Raw genomic sequence first — 19,087 nt, 5'->3', positions numbered from 1 at the left:
AGATGGTAACGAATGTGTGTCAACCCCTACTGATCAACTCCAGATTTCAGACTCTTTCCTCTTTCGTGGATTGTCCTTTGAGTTTGCTTTCAGGTAAAGCACAGGTAGTTTTTAAATTAATCTGCATTTGCCTGATAGTTTCCTATTCCCAGTCACTCTTGTCTTGCTCATAGGCCCTTGTGTATATTAGGTCATCAGCATTGGGTCATATCCATGTGCATTACTCTAATTGCTCCAAATACTACCACTCTCTGATTACAAATGCACTCAGTGCACATTGATGGATCCTTTGCTAACTGACTTTCTCAATCTAACAGGGTAAAGGTGAGCATCTCATTGGCAGAGATAATGAATACTGGCCCCACATCTATTTGGCATATTCTGTATCTGTATTGTACCAATTACCCTTTCTAATTTTTTAATTATGAATTGAGTCCAAGATAATTTTCCTTTACATTTAAAAATTAAATATTAAGTATGGTATAGATTTACATGAAAGATTGTCTTGCCATGAATGACTGAGAACATACAATCATTACGGTATTTATGATTAGCTAGTCAATTTAGGACATTCATTTTCTAGAAGGTATAGTGAGCAGATCCAAACAACACACCTCTTCCTTCCCTGTAAGTCAAAGGAAATGTTGAATTCACACATAGGGGACAACATGGTCAATCTTAAGTATGCTAGTAGTCTATTATTTGTAATATGAGTTTCCCCAGTGAAAAGTCTGTTGTCCAAGGCTCTTGTACAAAACTCTCCCAAAGTTTTAGGAGAAATTTAAACTAAATATTTCATGGACCTTTAAGACATGGACCAGCACAAATCATGTTAATGTGAAAATTCCCAGGTGGAAGGTTATTTGACCATGGTGGTCCAGACAATGAAGCTGGCATGTGCTCACGCAGTGCAAACATCCCAGGTGAGTGACAGGTTTAACTTCTCACACAAATGGATGCATATTCTGTGGGTGCCTCATGCACATTGCTTGCCCTTCTTGGGTTTCTTCCAATAACAGAATGGTTCAGAGAAGCATAAACAATGCCCTGTTTGTTTTTCTCCAATTGGGAATTAGTTGTGGATTCAGATTCCTCGTGGATACTGGACCAGCGATCATTATCATAAACTCCAGTTTCTGGTGGCAGTGCTTGGGGATTTGTACTGGAACTCACTGGAATATCAACCTATGAGAGAAAGGAGATATACCAAGTAAGGACATGACAAACATACTCATGATTAGACTTAGTGAAAGTCTGCATGATGCCTTGCTTATTGAGAGACAAGGAGACATCTATTGCTCCTCATATAAACCACTTAATATCTACATGTTTGTTAAACTTTGTATTATCAAAGGATGAAAGGGTTCCGTTTGTTTGTTTGTTTGTTTTTGTTTAATGTTATATACAGATCCTCCCGAGTATTAGGCAGGTACATGACCTACTTTGAGCTCCAAAGGCCAAACATTTGAAGTCCACTATGCTCTCCCCAAACAATTGCTATATGCTGTATTATAGATCATTTGAGGACACAGAACACACACACAATGCCCTTTCAATGGAAAAAATCACAGTTCACATTCATGGGAAAAGAAGAATAATGCTACAAAAACATTAGGCAATTCATAGCACATTTGGCGTATGGAACATAGAAGAGAAAAAGACCAAACACAAGACAAAGAGAACTGAGACTTCTCCAGGAGAGCAGGAACAGGAAGTGTCATGGGTTATCCAAGACAGGTTATTATGCTCAGAGAGCTAAACTGTACAACAGGAGCCAAATTGAAAGAACAAAGTCTTGATGATGTTCTAAAATATTTTCAGTTGTCATTTCTATCACAAGAAAAATCATCATACTTTGAAACAGTGTGAGAGACCTAAACCATGTGCAACGGAGGGAAATTTGTCAAAACTAAAGTGAATCCTGATGGGTTTTTTTTTTTTTTGCTTGTTTGTTTGTTTGTTTGTTTTTTTAATTAATTTATTCTTGTTACATCTCAATGGTTATCCCATCCCTTGTATCCTCCCATTCTTCCCTCCCTCCCATTTTCCCCTTACTCCCCTCCCCTATGACTGTTCCTGAGGGGGATTTCCTTCCCCTGTATATGCTCATAAGGTATCAAGTCTCTTCTTGGTAACCTGCTATCCTTCCTCTGAGTGCCACCAGGTCTCCCCCTCCAGGGGACATGGTCAAATATGAGGCACCAGAGTACATGAGAAAGTCATATCCCACTCTCCACTCAACTGTGGACAATGTTCTGCCCATTGGGGTTTAAAGTGTACCGCCTGTATTGTCCTTGGCTGGTGCCTTAGTTTGAGCGGGACCCCTGGGCTCAAATCTGCCTATCATAATGTTCTACTTGTAGGTTTCTAGGACTCTCTGGATCCTTCTACTTTGCTATTCTCCCATGCTTTTCTCATCTAGAGTCCCAATAGGATGTCCTCCCCTCTGTCCCAGTTTCCTGGTAAGTGAAGGCTTTCGTGGGACCTGCCCCTTGGGCTAGTATGCAGATATAAGTGAGTATATACCATTTGAGTCTTTCTGCTTCTGGGTTAACTCACTCATTATGATCATTTCTAGCTCAACCCATTTATCCACACAGTTATTTATTAGATGTTCCTGGTTATATGCCAAGCACGCATGGTAAAAATGAGGATGTTCTATTAATAGTAAGGATTTTAACTTTCACGTGTGGAAGGTGGTGGGGGTGGAGCTATATGTGTGTGAGAAGGCACACTCACGCGTGTGTGTGCACATGGAAGTCAGAGGTCAATGTCAGGGTTCTCCCTCTACTCTTCACCTTATTTCTGAGAACGATTTTCTTCCTGAAGCTGGCACTTTTCCTACTAGGTTGGATGGCCTGGAATCCCCCCACCCCCACCCCGGTTCACCTTGTTTTCACAACCTCCCCCACTGCTAGGCTCACAATAAATGCATCCATGCTCGGGTTTGACCTAAGTGCTAGGGAAGCCAAACTCAGACTCTGTGCTTGCACAGTGAGTACTTTACCCCTTGTTCCATCTCCTCAGGCCTCTATTTTGAGTTTTTAACTCTCCATTTTGCCAGCCAAGTTATGTTCTTCTTCTAAGTTATCAGGTTCTTCGTCTTTGATTATTCAGACTCCAGTGGCCCTGGGTAACTCTCACTGTGACACATGCAGTAGGGTTTCTCCTATATCTGCTGAGGAAAGCTCTGTTCCTGCAAGCATGCTTAGCCCTATCTTGAGATATGAGGCAGTAACTGCTGATATTCTGCAGTTTTCCTATGAGGTGAGCATCTAGAAATATCATTAAGGCTCAATAGAGATCTAAAAGAGCCAAATGTGGATTGGCTAAGATGGAAAGTGCCACCACAGAAAATGAGTCTTTATGTGGGACACTGAGGGCTGTCACGTGAACTCTCCACGTGTCACTGAGGTCCCTGCTATACGTCCCAGTCTTTGACAGTCTATGAGTTCAGTTGACTTGGATTTCTTCCCGTGGATGGCTCATTATCATTTAAAATTCTTTCAGTGTGAGCATGGTTCTTTGCACCCAAAGCTCCCCTATAATACTCTATAAAAGTGGTAGGTGCCACAAGGCTGACGCACTATGACATGGTGGCCAGAGATGATAAATAAAGGATGTTAAACAGAGGCAGCCATCTCATTTTACATACCTATTGCACTTAGCAGTTGTAAATCTCTTTAAATTAAGCATGTTGATTCACATTGCAAAAGCTTCCTCCTTTTAAGTGTATTATGACTGAGTGGACTTTACTAACAAGCACTTTAACGCCCTAGAACAGCTGTTCTCAACCTGTGGGTCCCAAACTCCTTTGGCAAAACTCTATTTCCAAAAATATTTACATTACAATTCATAGCAGTAACAAAATTACAGTTATAAGGTATCAGTGAAAGTATTTTTATGTGGGGTCATGTTGGGGTCACCACAACGTGAATAACTGTATTGAAGTGTCACAGCATTAGGAAAATTGAGAACCACTACCCTAGAAGGGCCATTTTGAAATAATGGTCTTTCCTGGACTTTTCCATCATGTTATTGTTTATATTTCTTTAGTATATAGTAATTACCCATAATAATGTTTTACTATGACATACACACATAGAACAGATTTGTTCGAATTCACTCTCCAGTGTTATCTCTTTCTTATTATACCTTTCCCAACCCTCTCACCCCTTCCTCTTCCCCATTTCTATTTTGAGTGGTTTTTGTTTTGGTTTGGTTTGGTTTTATTTTGTTTTGCCCCAGTGTATTTCACTTCAGTTGCTTACAATGGTGTAGGTGCGGGTTTATTTACAGTGACTACACTAAAAACGGCCCTCGATCTCCATCAGTTATCCACTACCTTGTGAGTTTCTCCCCACTTCATAACAAAATATTTATTACTATGCAGTATTATGCAGGCAATCATAGCTGATGTGAAAAATCTGTGGTGTGGTGTGGGGTGTGTGTGTGTGTATGTGTGTGTGTTTTAGTTATATTAACCTCCTACGAAAAATACATAGATAAAATATAAAATGCATTTGTCTTAGCAGATACTTCAAACATACCAGGTTAATTTCCCTTCCTGCTAAGTCAGAAGGCTTCTTTTCTTTCCCTGAAAGATTGAAGGAAACAAAAGTAACCAAAAGGTGTTAATAAAGCAAAGCAAATATCTTGGTTAGCCTTGTGGTTAGTTGAGAAACTAACCGTGCGACCTCCACATTGCACGCCAGCAGTCACGTTAGCTTTACCCTGCTAGCTCTCCTGGGTAGCATATACCACACACATTTCAGTCTGTGCAAATACACATACACACTTCACCCCATCATTTCTTGATGCACATAACAGTCTTTACATCCAAGAAGAAGGAGTAGGATCTAGTAAAACTGTTTCAAAAGGTTGGTAGTCATTGCAAATTCAATGCTAAAACTGCCTGTCATCTCTGTGATATATGAGACATCTTTTTCAAAATCCTTTCCCCCAGGCTGAGGGAACATTGAGGAAAGATTATAAGGCCAGAGCTTGGGAAGACTGAGGAAAAACTCTCTTCTGGACATGACTATTTTGTCATACTAACTAACTCATAACTCCTGTGACTTCTTGCAGACCAGTATAAGATTAAGCCAGTCAGCATCCCAGTAGATGAGCCTTGCAACCCTTAACTGATGACAGATGGTGGCTGCTAGGGGCGGGAGGGTCAGGTGTTTTTTTGGGGGGGGGCAGTCTCTGGTAGGTTACCATGCCCCAGTGAATCTCCACAGTATATGAGCAACACTAACTGGACTCCATGGATCATTATATATTTTTTTAAAGAACATGAAATTTAGGAGGGCGGGTATAGGGAAATCCATGAGGAATTAGAGAAAGGGAGTTGGATGAATATGCATTTGTTTGCATATATTAAATCCTCAAGAAATAAAAACATAAAAATTTAACAGATGCTTCTGTCACGTATACATGCCCCCTGTTCCATTCAGATAAGATTATCCCAGTTTCTTCTTCATCTGAAGTTAAGAGAGAGATTCTGACAGCCCCAGGGAATAGGAAGCTACAGACAGATCATGCATGGTTGCAGATGCATAGGTGTGCTTCCAGGGCAATCCTTAGGGCTGTAAGACGCCTCTGAGACCCAGAAGCACTTACTTCGGGATGGCAAAAGCACTTCTGCCCCAACAAAGCTTGCTCTTGTGGCAGCCAAATAAGGGATGCTTTGTCTGCCTCTGTTTCTATAGCTAGCTACACTGTGGCTGGTATTGTAGCAAACGGGAGGGGAGACATGGAGAAGAACAGGGAAACAGAGAGCATAGATGGACAGGTCACATGCCTCTCTTGTTGAGTTTCACTGTTCAGTGGTGACAATGAAAATGTAATTGCAAAAGGGAAAAATAACTGCTTTTAAAATATCGCACTCTCTGATTATAGGCAAGTCCACACTCAAATACAATGCTTTTTGGGGGAGTGGCTGATTCAAGCATCCACTTATGGCAGCAATAGAAAGTACACACACACACACACACACACACACACACACACACACACACACACACACACACACACATGGATTCCTTCTGGGGACGATGATTCTTTATTTAAATGGACAAGGGATTGTATCATTGGAATTATGTGGTATAGCTGTGAAAAGAGCTCGCTCAAGCCAAAGAACTCAAACCAGACGGGTTGACCTAAGAGATTGTTTTAATCTGTCCTTCAACTTGGTTAAAGTTGTGGAGAATGCTTTCTGAACACACCTGATATTGAGGCATATAGAACGAGAATGTTCCAGCCATGTGTACTCTTAGACCAGCACAGTGAGTGGTCAGTGTGCCTGACCATGCCTCAGGGGACCCAAATCAACCCACTCAGTTTTCTAGTGGAAACCAGTAGTTTCCCAGGAATTGTCATCCTGAAAGAAAGCAATAACCAGCTAAAAAACCTATCTGCCATAGTAAAAGAGCTCCAACTGTGTGGCACATGGGAGCAGAGGGGAGTTGCAACCCACCTTGGAGCCTCTTCAGAAAGCAAACCACACAGAAACAGGTGAGGAGCAGAGGCAATGCTCCCAAAGGAAGCAAGATGCAGAGCAGCCACATCCTGCCTGGCCTCTCTTCCATGGTGGATGGTCCCGAGGCATTGGTGGCATCTGGGACTTCAGACACTGCTGAAAACAGTTAAGAAGTATGAGAAGCATTAGGGTTGGCAACCCCCTTGCATTTTGCCATAGTTTGAATGAAGGAATTTGTAGGCTAAGTCCTCAATTTCTCCACTTTGTGGTCCTGGTATCTTCAACCTCTTTTTTTTTTTTTTTTTTTTTTAATTTTGTGAAGATCTCACATTCTTCTTGGATGACTCACCTGTAGAACGATCTCCATGACAGTTCTCACAAGCCACTTCATCAGGCCCTTTCACTTATATATTTAGCTCAGTGCTCAGAAAGCCATTTTCTTTGTGAAAAGAATATTACTGGCCCCCAAATGGCCCAAAGCCAGAGAGTTCATGAGCAGCAGTTAGGACTTACAACAACAGCTTTCTACGCTGTATTTTTGCTTCCTCTTATAAGTCATCATTATATCCAAAATTAAGTACTTTCATTTCTACCAAATATGCTTTGCTTGACATCCAGCCAGTGCTCCTGACAACCCACTAGTATTAATATTCACCAGATCCCTGTCTGATCAAGGTTAGCTGCAACTTACAACTAGTTTTTATCTGTAACTCAGTGGCTCAAAAATAGTATCTTTTAATGATATAAAAGAAACTGGAAGCTATCTGAATGAATAATATAGGCCAATGAAGTGGTTCTCACCCACAAAATTTCTCATCCTCCAGAAACATTTGGTAGTTTTGGAGACATTTCTGGTATCACAAGGTGGGAGATGCCCCGCATCTAGTGTAGAGAGACCAGGGGCTTGATAAACTCCTCGAATCACACAGGATCCTCCTCCATTAGCATAACCCAGAAATCAAACACCCAGCTATCTATGGATATCGTGGAACTGCTTTTTATGAGTGTGTATTCCAGGTATGATGTAAGACGCACTTTTTCTCTGGGGTCCCTCTTAACATAGTACCAAACACACTCAAGTAAAATACAGATTGCAGTGTGATTACCCCGAGGTTATTTCTTTGAGGGTTAAAAACCAACAGGGGCAATTGAATGGAGATATACAGTAGCCATATAGCTTATTGATACAGAACGGTGGCAAAGGTACTGCAGCTGCTGTTTGGACAAGCATCCAAGAGACAGACACAGCTGTCTTGGGGGAGGCAATTGGATAGCAAACAATAAATAATCTAATACAAACAAACTTAATTAAGAAGACTTTATTTCCATTATTTATCTGAACACCAAACAAACTTGATTATTTTGATTGGTTTGATACTTACTTTGAGGGTGTTCTGAATAGTTCTGAGCCCTTTCTGAAACAGAAAACAAGATTCAGTATTAAAATGGCCTGAAAAAACACTAAGGCAGTGCTCAAAGTTGCGCTAAAGTAAGAGTCAACTTGAATATACTCCAGTTTTGGCACAACAACAGAGAACCCAACCGTCCAGGCCAAGTTCAACTCACATAATTCATGGATATTCACCTTGAGATCATAGTACACAGAGCAAACAAGTTCTTTTTAAGCCTTAATAAGGGCTACTATTAACAAAGTACAACCATCATCTTTGCTTCTCTCTTTCTCATCTCTCAAACATGAAGATACACAGACCACATGTGACCTCTGAAATAAAGACCATGGCTCTCACTTCCTACCATCTCCCTCCACACTCATCTCTCTGCATGAATAATGACCTCTGCATTTTCAAGATGTCTTTAATCAGACACTGACTGGGAAGGACGAGAAGTACAGAGTGTCTATTCCAGGGGCAGTTCCCAGCCCTGAGAAATAGCCTCCTAGGACTTTGCTTTGTTTCACAAGGTGCTTTTTCTCATTCTAGGAGACAGCTACTTCCTCAAAATTATAGGAGCCTCCTTCTGTCCATGTTTGTTCCTACATAAAGCAATTCCTATGGTGAACATAGCAAAGGTGAGTCAGATATAAAAACAGGAACATTCATAGTATCCCCTGAGAAAGATATTCCAAGGGGAGAAAATACTTATGTCGTGTCTTCAAATTTTACTAATTACAAGTATGTCCATAGTTCCAGGACATATTTTTGTTTTTGTTTTTGTTTTTTGAGACAGGGTTTCTCTGTGTAGCCTTGGATGTCCTGAACTCGCTTTGTAGACCAGGCTGGCCTCGAACTCACAGCGATCCACCTGCCTCTGCCTCCCGAGTACTGGGATTAAAGGCGTGCACCACCACGCCCAGCTCCCAGGACATATTTTTTTTCCTCATTTCATAAGCAGTTTCCTTAGCAGTCTTGGGTTCAAACATAAAAGGAATATTTTTACTGTTTTCCAGTAATCACCATTTTCTTAAAGGAGACTGTATATTTAGCTAAAATTTAAACTAGTCCTAAAAAGAAATTTATTTGACTTCTACCATAGAAAATCAACTCCCAAAAGCAAGGCATAATTTCTAATCTGTAAGGTACTATAACCCTTTATGGAACTTGACATATTTTTATATAATGCAATGAGGGAAAGAAATGTGTGATAAGTGCGAGACATAGACCTTAAATGGTAAGCAAATCAACAGACTGTAGTATCAGTTCATCGAGAGTAATCCTGGAAGCTTCCTAGAGAAATTGAGTAATAAGCTAGACTTGAAAGGAAAAGCATAGTTGTGATAGGTATAAAAATGGGTGTTCTGAAGTGGATGAGAATTGCACAGGAAGGGTGACGATAGAGACGTGACAAGGCTGGGCCTGGGGAGATGGATCACATGTGTGAGTCTGAGGACCTGCATTGAATCTTCAGTACCCATATAATCCATATAATCTTCAGGATTATAGACAGGATTTGTCCTATACATGCTAAGGAGGCAGCAGCAGGAACATCCTGGGGCAATCACTGACTGCCCAGCCTAGCCATTCAGTTGAGTCCAAAGTTCACCAGGAGACCTTGTATCAAAAAAAGAAAGGGGAAGAGCAATTGAGGAAGATACCAAATATCAACCTCTGACCCTCTTGTATACTTGTATACAGACACATATATGTACACGTGAGTACACTTGTACACAGATGAGGCAATGAGAAGTAGGAATGGAGTCTAGCAGAGTCTACACAACGAGCTTCAGGCCAGCCAGGACCACATGCTAAAAACCTGGCTCAAAACAAAAACAAAAACAAAGCAAAGCAAAACAAAAAGGTAATTGAGGAGCTATAGAGATTGCTAAGTAGATAAGAACATTGGCTGCTCTTTCAGAAGACCCAGGTCCAATTCAAAGAACCCACATGGAAGATCAAAACTGTCTGAACTCCAGTCCCACAGGCACCAAGCATATACATGGTACATAGACATATATGCAGGCTACAACACACACACACACACACACACACACACACACACACACATACACACACACACTCACACAGAAAATAAAAATAATATAAAAAGTCAATGATCATATACACAATTTTATTCTAGATTGTCAACCCTACAATGTTGATCTCACCACAGTATTTAAATAACTGTATTTCAACAATTCATTTTGAAAGAGAAAAGTATTAATCTTCTCTCCTTTTTATCAAGATTGTTTTGGCTACTTAAGGTCTATTAAAATATCATGCGAATTTTAGAATTATCTTTTGCATCTCTTAAAAAAAGTTTTCAGAAGTGTGATTTGATGAAGATGATGTTGAGTCTGGTGGACAGTCATCTTTATAATAGTAATTTTTCCAAGGTGATGACAATAGGGTATTTTTACATCTTCTATAATTTTTTGTTTATTCATGTTTTATTTGTTCTGTCTATGAGTCTGTTGTTTATTACTACCTTGTACATTTCAATTTGTTATAAGTAGAATTGTTTACTTAACATATTTTTAGATTACCCATTGCCAGCATGTAGAACCCACAAATTCTCACATGTTAATACATTTTCCTAAAACTTTGCTGAAGTAAAATATTAACTTGAACAGTTTTTATGAATGTTAATGTATTTTTTCTGAATATAAGGTCATGCCATCCATGAAAAGAGATACTTTTACTTCCACTTCATTTTCAATATCTTTTATTTATTCTTGCCAAATTTCTCTGGATGGAGCTTCCAGATTATTGTTAAATGAAAGTTCTCACTCTTAGGGGTTAACCTTTCACCAGGGAGTATAGTATTGGTAATATATTTTCATAAATTGATTATTCATTAATCTGCATTAATCTGCCTTTTAATTTTTACTTGTCTGTGACTTGTTCATTTTGAGTGTTCCCTGGCCTTACTATCTCTTCTTAGCTCCTAGAACCAATTAAATGACATGGGGAGTGGGAGAAACTGAAAAATTCATTTGAAACTCTGGATATTTCCTAAAACTCAACAGATAATCAAAACATAGAGTTATTTTCTTGTTCTTTGTCCTCTAGGCAAACTGTGAACTAGTTATATTAAAAGGTGTGTGGCTGCTAGAATATGAAACATAACTTCTACAAATTCTAATCAGTAAAAGTCAACCACAGAAAAAATAAAAACAAAGAAGAAAAAAGAAAACAGCATTTCTGTGATCTATTTTTGAACTTGTCAACTAAATGTTTTAATTTCTAAAGGCAAAAACAGTCAGTAATAACTTCACCAGATGTGGTGGCACATGCCTTTAATTTCAGCACTCAGAAGGCAAAGGTAGATGGAGCACTGTGAGTTCAAAGCCAGCCTGGTCTACATAGTGATTTCCAGGATAGCCAGAACTGCATAGTGAGACCCTGTCTCAAAATAGACCAGTAACTTCCATTATTTTTTCTCTACTGTTCTTGACCTCATATTCCTCTCTCTACACAAGTAGTTTATGTGCGCATGACCACCATAAACTCAGAGATGTGGTGGACTGTGAATGTGATACAAGGGTTTCAACTGCTAACTGAAGCACCTCAACATCTGGTGAAAAAAGCCATAGATGGTCTGGGCTAGAGCACTCACCTATGACATGGACGGTTATTGTGTGGCTATTAAAAAACTCAGAGTTACTGTTTGCAGAACATCTATACATTCCATTATCACTGAGACGTATTGATTCAAACTGGAGAATGAAAACTGAAACCTGGTGATTCTCTTCCCAACTAGTTCGAAGATGAGGTTCATGCTCAAGAGGTAAAAAGGTTGATTCTCTGTACTTGTACCAAGTCACATTAGGTCTTTGAACACAGTATGTCACAGGACATTTGATTTTAAGTAATTCTCCTGTTGAGACACTGTATTTTGAATATCTCTTAACATTCAGCTGTACGTGACAGGACTCTTCACCTAAAACACAAAAGCAAAACTGGAGTCAGTATGCTCTTCCAGAGGAACATAGAAACCTCTACAATTATCTCCACCAAAGTTGTTCTCATGTGTAATTTCATAATTTTCCTCAATATTATTTTTCAATATTTTACTTCCACTACCCCAGCCTGGTACATGGATGGCACATAATAGGTGTTTTTTTTTTAATAAATTATTTCACTGGGCGGTGGTGGTACATGCCTTTAATCTCAGCACCCTAGAGTCCAAGGCAGGCAGATCTCTGAGTTCAAGGCCAGCCTGACAAACAGGGAAAGTTCCAGGACAGCCAAAGCTACACAAAGAAACCCTGTCTCACAACAAACAAATAAAACATCAAATAAAAAATTTCATTTTCCCCCAAATATTATAAATTCTGTTTTACAGATGAAGTAGAAATACTAAAGAGCTTGTCCATGACTATATGCTAATAATTAGGAAAATTGAGACTTTAAAATTATAACAAGGCCTTTATTGTGTAACTTCCTATGATTATTTTGTTTGTAGTACTTCTAAGCTAGTAAACATATTTTTAAATGTGTTTACTGCTATAGCACATTAAGGGGAAAAGGAATTATAAATAAACACTTCCTTATAACATTGGGCATTAGTAATTTTCTTCCCTTTTATGTCTTCCTTCCTTCTTTTCTCTTGTTTTATTTGGAATTTATTTATTTATTTATTCTTCTTTAATACATTCCAATCACAGTATCCCCTCCACCACTCCTCCCAGCCCATAGATCCACCCCTCCTCCCTTTCCTTTCAGAAAAAGAGCAAGCCTCTCAGAGACATCAACCAAATATACGTAATAAGACACAATAAGACACAAATGTTGAGCTGGTGTGGTGCACACCAGTAATCCCAGCACTCAGGGAAGCAGGACCAGGTTGATCTCTGTGAGTTCGAGGCCAGTCTGATCTTCAAACCAAGTCCAGGACAGGAAATGCTACACAGAGAAAACCCTGTCTCAAAAAAAAAAAAAAAAAAAAGACACAAACCCTCATATCAAGGCTGGATGAGGCAACCCCAGTAGAATATAGGGGATCCTGAGAGCAGACAAAAGAGTCAGAGACACCCTTACTCCCAGTGTGAGGAATCCAACAAAAGTCCCAAGCTAAACAGCCATAACATATATGAGAGGACCTAGCGCAAATCCATGCAGGTTCCTTGGTTTCTATTTCAGTCTCTATGATCTCACATTAGTTCTGCTAAGTTGATTCTGTAGGGCACATTTTCCTGGTGTCCTCAACCCCTCTGGCTCCTATAATCTTTCCTCTCTTTCCTTCTTCTGAGGGGTTCCCTATCTCTAGCTAATGTTTAACTGTGGGTCTCTGTATCTGCTCTTATGGGATGCTGAAAGAAGCCTCTCTGATGACAGTGGGCTAGGCACTGCTCAGAAGAGCAGAATATTATTAGGAATCATTTTGTTGATTTTTTTTTGTTTTGTTTTGGCCATGGTTATTCAGCCTCCAGCTCCAGGTCATACAAGAAGTGTTGCATGGGCTCCCTCTATGGTGTGGTTAATTCCCTCAGGTTAGACCAGTCATTGGTTGGCCACTTCCAAAAGTTCTGAGTTACCATTGCTCCCAATACATGTTTCGGGTAGGATGGAGTGTAGGTCAAGGTTTTGTGACTGGGTTGTATCCCAGTCCCACCACTGGAAACTTGCTCATCAATTTAAACAAGGCTATAGCCAACAACAACAAAAATTATACGGAGAGAAACGCAAAGCAATTCTACTAAAATCAGGAACAGGACAACTGGCTACTATCTCCATATCTGTTCAATATAATTATTGAAGTTCTAGTTGGAGCACTGAGACTACCGAAGGAGAACAAGGGGTTACCAATTGGGAAGAAAGAAGTCAGAGTATTATTTGCAGATGCTATGATAGTACACATAAGTATACATAATTCCCTTATTTTTCAATGTCATTAATACTGTCTTGCAGCCTTTTCCATGAATCTGTATGAGAGCCATGCAACCCAGGATAACCTTGGCAAGGCAGGATATGTGTTGAGGAAAGCCTGCGTTTGTGTAGTTTGTGAAGCAGAAGGAGAAAGAGCACCCCACCTCTTCAGGAATGTCTGCACACCAGACAGACATATTGGAAATATGCCTCCTTTTGTTTGGGGGAAGTGAGTTTTTCTCCTGGAAATGTGTCTTCCAACGACTTATGAACCTTGAGGTAGTAACTGCCAAGAGTTTATAAAAACTGCTGCACAAGTCAGGAGCAGCGGCTCAGAAGTATAGCAAGAGTACTTAAGAGACTGGAGCAGATGGATTATTGCTAGTTTAAAGACAGCCTGAATCACATAGCACTTTCCAGGCCAACCTGTGCTATATGACAACATACTGTCTTAAAAAGAAATTCAAAAACAAACAAACAAACAAATGAAAACAACGAAGAGAACAGAAAAACAATTTAAAATTTCTATGTCATTGAATAAGTCATATTATCATTAACTTATGAATTATTATATCATTTACTTTGTAACCTCAACACAAAGAAAATCTGAAGCCAAGGCACATGAAAGAACGATTTCCTTTAAGCAGAAAGATAGACAATGTGAGATTCCAAATCGATCTCATTTTACACATAGTTCTACAATTTCATTATCATTTGATAGCTAACCTATAATTGTGTTATATAAAAACAAAATATCATAAAACTTAAAATTATGTTTAGTTTATACCCCTTTCTTGAAACAAACAAGTATTCAGTTTGGTCCACAAAAGATTCTACAGCGTCTTCCTTCAAAACAGGACCCGCTTCACAGGCTCGAGCTTTGATTGCTCAGGAAACAGCCGTCTGTAGGTGTTCACTCTCATAACTTCATCACTCCTCTTGAGATCCATGCATTAAAGGAGCAGGGGAAATGGCATGCTCATGGCAACTTCAGAAGCCCTTAGGTCCCAGTTACATCATATAACCTGTATGTCTGAACATCTAGGAAGTACTAGATGAGATTCCCTTAGCTGGTGAAACAAAATAAGCAAAATATGGAAAGGTTCCTTTTTGTCATGTACTTTGTGGCACTTACATCTTTTAATTTTCACATTAGAGATAAGTCTAAGCACAGGGTCTTAAAGCATCTCAAGCTCGTTTCCCTCCACCTTTGTGATTCCTTCTCAGTTTCATTTGTTGTCTCTGGTTTGGTTTGCTATTTAGGTTTGAATTTTTAAGACAAGGTCTCGTTACATAGCTCTAGCTGCCTGGGAATTCACTATATAGACCAGGCTGGCCTCAAACCTACAGAGATCTGCCTGTCTCCACCACCTGAGTGCTGGGATTAAAGGCATACACCACCATGCCTGACTCTTTCTTAGTTTTGAGCTCTTCTTTTTCATGTCAATAAACACTCTCCTGCCTCTTCATTAACTTTCATCCTTGAGTACCTTTTATGAATATATTTATGTAATTATGGGCTATTATGATGCCTAAATGAAATTTGAATCAGAGATTCCTTTAAAGATGAAGACTGCTCAGGGCCTTATTTTAACTACTTCCTAACACATAAAAAATCTCTCATTGTAACTTTGTTCAGATCTCATCAACTGTTGCATAGAATAACTGAGATGTGATTGAATTTTCAGAAGTCACGTGGAGACTAAGACCCTGCAGCGAATTTTTAGAAGCATTGATAATCCACTTATTTTAAACTATATTGCATCCTCAAACAACTTCACTTTAAGACTTCATAGTTGAGTTGCCTCAAATTTTCTAGAATAAACATGAAAGCAAGTTAAAAGATAAGTCATAAGGGTGAGGTTTTCAAAAACTTGAAGAGAAAGAGTAAGGCCGCTGACCAAAAGTAAGTGCCTAGCAATACAATACCTGGTGTGGTCAGATTTACGGCAAAAAGCAAGGGAGCCAAGGGTGGAAAGAACAAGTGAAACCTTGTCTCCAAAGTCTGTTCCTCTCTCGAGTTAAGAAGCCCCAGACTCCTCACTTCTCTTTTTATTTTCCAGAGTACATCTGGACAGCAGGCTGTGGAGAAATAAATACCTATTGTCTTCAGTGAGCTTACTGTTCAGTTCCTGAAACAATTCTGTAGTGATAAGTACAGTTTCTAAATAAATCCACTATGTACTACTCTTTTCCCCTTCAGATGTACCTGATCTTGAAAGCAAGGCTCTGAGGAGTCTTGTGCACTCATTGTTAGGGGGAATAGGGATTAGAGATGGGATCTGCCTTGACTCGATTTGCCTCGATATGGAAAAATAAACACGCACAATGGTGGGAGAGCAGCAGCAGACACAGTACAGGGCACAAACCACTTGCTACGGGATGCTCTGCTGGAGCCTGAGCTGCCCTTGGGTGGGGAGCAGAGATGGGCAAGGTATGGAAGTCTGAGGAGGTGAAAAGGTAAAGGCTTTCTATTATTGCAAAAGCCTCGCAGCAGATTCAAAAAGCAGATACACAGCAGGACTGTGGCTTTCTGGAAGTGACAGAGGCCATGGTTATTTCAGAATGAATACGACAAGCACCTCTGGGGGACATTGAAACTTTTCCCATCCATGGAGGGGGGAAATGTGATGTCCAACTTGGGCAGACACATAAAAGGCATGGGATCGAAGGGATCCAAGATGGCGGCGAGCAGTGTGGACCGCGTTTAGAGGTTCCAGTGAACAATTCAGGGAATTGCACAGATTTCTGAGCCAGGAACACCGAGGTCCAAACATCATGGCAGCGGGAGTGCTCCACGGTTAGGAGGGACCAGGGTGTGGAGGACCTGCATGCCCCTGCACACGAGAGGAGTGTGAATTTTCTCTTATCAGAGCGGCAGTGGCAGAGGCAGCAGCACCAGCGGCACCAGCAGCGGTGGCTGAGGTTTGCAGCTCATAGCCTTCCGGTGGAGGCGATTGGTGTGGTGGCTGGTGGGAGTTGCTGCGGGAGAGGGGGACTCAGGGCAGGATTTGGGTCGCATGGAGCCTTCGGACCCAGACTGGACTCGGCGGACAGTTCGGCCCCAGAGTCCCGGGTACTGGCCCAGCCCAGCAAGCAATTCTGCCCGAGGTACTAACTCAGCTTCAGCCACAGCTCCCCTGCTGTGGCGCAGGCTTAGTTGAGCGTGCAGCTCCACACTAGGCAGCACCTCAGCTCAGCGGCAGCTCCCCTGCGGTGACACAGTCTGGGCGGAGCACTTGGTTCCAACACAGGCGCTAACTCAGAGCAGCCGCAGTTCTCCTGCTTTGGCGCAGGCTTGGCGGAGCACTCAGTTCCACCCTAGGCGCCACCTCAGCTCAGCGGCAGCTTCCCTGCAGTGACACAGTCTGGGCGGAGCACTTGGTTCCACCATTGGTGCTAACTCAGAGCAGCCACAGTTCTCCTGCTGTGGCGCAGGCTTGGTGGCGTGCTCAGTTCCATCCTAGGCACCACCTCAGCTCAGTGGCAGCTCCCCTGCGGTGACACAGGCTGGGCGGAGCACTTGGTCCCACCACTGGCGCTAACTCAGAGCAGCCGCAGTTCTCCTGCTGCGGCGAAGGCTGGACAGAGCGCTTGGTTCCACCAGCTCTAAGACTCTGGTTGGACACAGTGTGCAGTTTGAATCCAGAATTCCTGGCTGAGATTGGTGGTCAGTTCAGGCCCTGAGTCAATAACTGACTACAGCACGCACTTTGGGCCAAAAGGCCCTAGCGGAGCTTCGTGCGTAGTCCCAGCCCAAAAATTCTGGCTGGACCCTGTGTGCATTTTGGGCCCAGAATCCCTAGCTGAGCTTGGCAGATGGTTCAGGCCCTGAGAATCTAGCTGAGTTCAGGCTGTGGTTCGGGCCCAGTGTTCCTGGCTGGACTTGGCAGGGAACACAAAAGGCTGTGGATACCTTGGCCTGACCCAACGCTCATTCAGAGACCCAGAACAATTGCAGGATCCACAGCACAGGGGGGCTGAAGATCACTGGCTGTGAGAGACCAGAACAACTGGGCTAACCTCCTAACATCCACACCAGTGAAGCTTTGAGCTCACAGCCTAGGGAAATCGTGAGAAAACAAGTGATCTATCTTCAGACATCCTCCATCCAACTCTGGAAGCTACCCAACAAAAACAAAGATGGCAAAGATGCCTAAAGGACAACGAAAAAGCATACGCAAAAAACCCCAAAACAACATGGCGTCTCCAGTTTTCAGCTATCCCAAAGAAAACAACCCAGAGAACTCAAATACAACGGAAATACAAGAAAATGATCTCAAATCCTTAGTAATGAGGATGATAATGGAGGAAACAAATAAAATTCGTAATCAAATGCAAGAAGACGCAGACAAACAGGTGAGAGACATAAAAGAAGCACATAGAGTGGAACTGGAAAAATTGCAGGAAAATGCAAACAACCAGATAAAAGAAATAAATAAAACGGTTCAAGCTCTGAAGACCTATAAAGAGGCAATGGAAGAAACTCAGGAATATACAAAAAATCAGATGAAAGAAATCAAAAAATCAGTTCAAGATCTGAAAATGAAAATGGATTCAATGATAAACACACAGACAGAAGAAAAACGAGAACGTGAGACCACAGAGAAGAAGGCGAGCAACACAAAGGTGAGCTTTTCTAACAGAATCCAAGAGATGGAAAAACGAATCTCAGGGCTAGAAGATACAATCACAGATATTGAATCAACCATTAAAGAAAATGCCAAATCTGGAAAACTCCTGACACAAAACATCCAAGAAATTAAGGACACCATGAAAAGAAGACATCTGCGGATAATATGCATTGAAGAAAGAGAAGACATCAGACTCCAGGGCCCAGAAACTATTCTCAACAAATCATAGAAGAAAATTTCCCCAATCTAAAGAAAGAGATGCCTATAAACATACAAGAGGCCTACAGAACACCAAATAGAATTGACCAGAAAAGAAAACTGCCCGCCACATAATAATCAAAACACAAAACATGCAGAACAAAGAAAAAAATATTAAAAGCTGCAAGGGAAAAGGGCCAAATAACATTTAATGGTAAACCTATCAGAATTATACCCGACTTCTCAGCAGAGACCATAAAAGCCAGAAGGGCCTGGACAGAGATCCTGCCAACCCTAAGAGACCACAGATGCCAGGCCAGACTACTTTACCCAGCAAAATTATCAATAACCATTGATGGAGAAAACAAAATATTCCATGACAAAAACAAATTCAAACAGTACCTATCCACAAATCCAGCTTTACAGAAGGTACTAGAAGGAAAACTCCATCCCAAAGGGTCAAGCTACTACCAAAACTACCCAGGAAATAGATAACTATCCCACGG

General features: G+C 41.1%; 1 protein-coding gene across 1 annotated transcript in view; it reads right to left on the bottom strand.

The window, feature by feature from the left end:
• Positions 1-361: 361 nt before the first annotated feature.
• Btla (B and T lymphocyte associated) overlaps positions 362-19,087 on the bottom strand; it is a 34,815-nt gene continuing 16,089 nt past the window's right edge. Inside the window, exons 2-6 of the mRNA XM_051149989.1 lie at positions 11,498-11,821; positions 7,867-7,899; positions 6,482-6,640; positions 4,551-4,597; positions 362-1,185 (exon numbers count right to left, since the gene is read on the bottom strand). Of these exons, the coding sequence (XP_051005946.1) occupies positions 937-1,185; positions 4,551-4,597; positions 6,482-6,640; positions 7,867-7,899; positions 11,498-11,821 (812 nt within the window). The 3' untranslated portion in view covers positions 362-936. The remainder of the gene's footprint in view (positions 1,186-4,550; positions 4,598-6,481; positions 6,641-7,866; positions 7,900-11,497; positions 11,822-19,087) is intronic.

This window comes from Acomys russatus, chromosome 8 (assembly GCF_903995435.1).
Source record: "Acomys russatus chromosome 8, mAcoRus1.1, whole genome shotgun sequence".
NCBI classification, from domain to species: Eukaryota; Metazoa; Chordata; class Mammalia; order Rodentia; family Muridae; genus Acomys; species Acomys russatus.
This window is presented reverse-complemented; position numbering and strand designations above follow the sequence as displayed.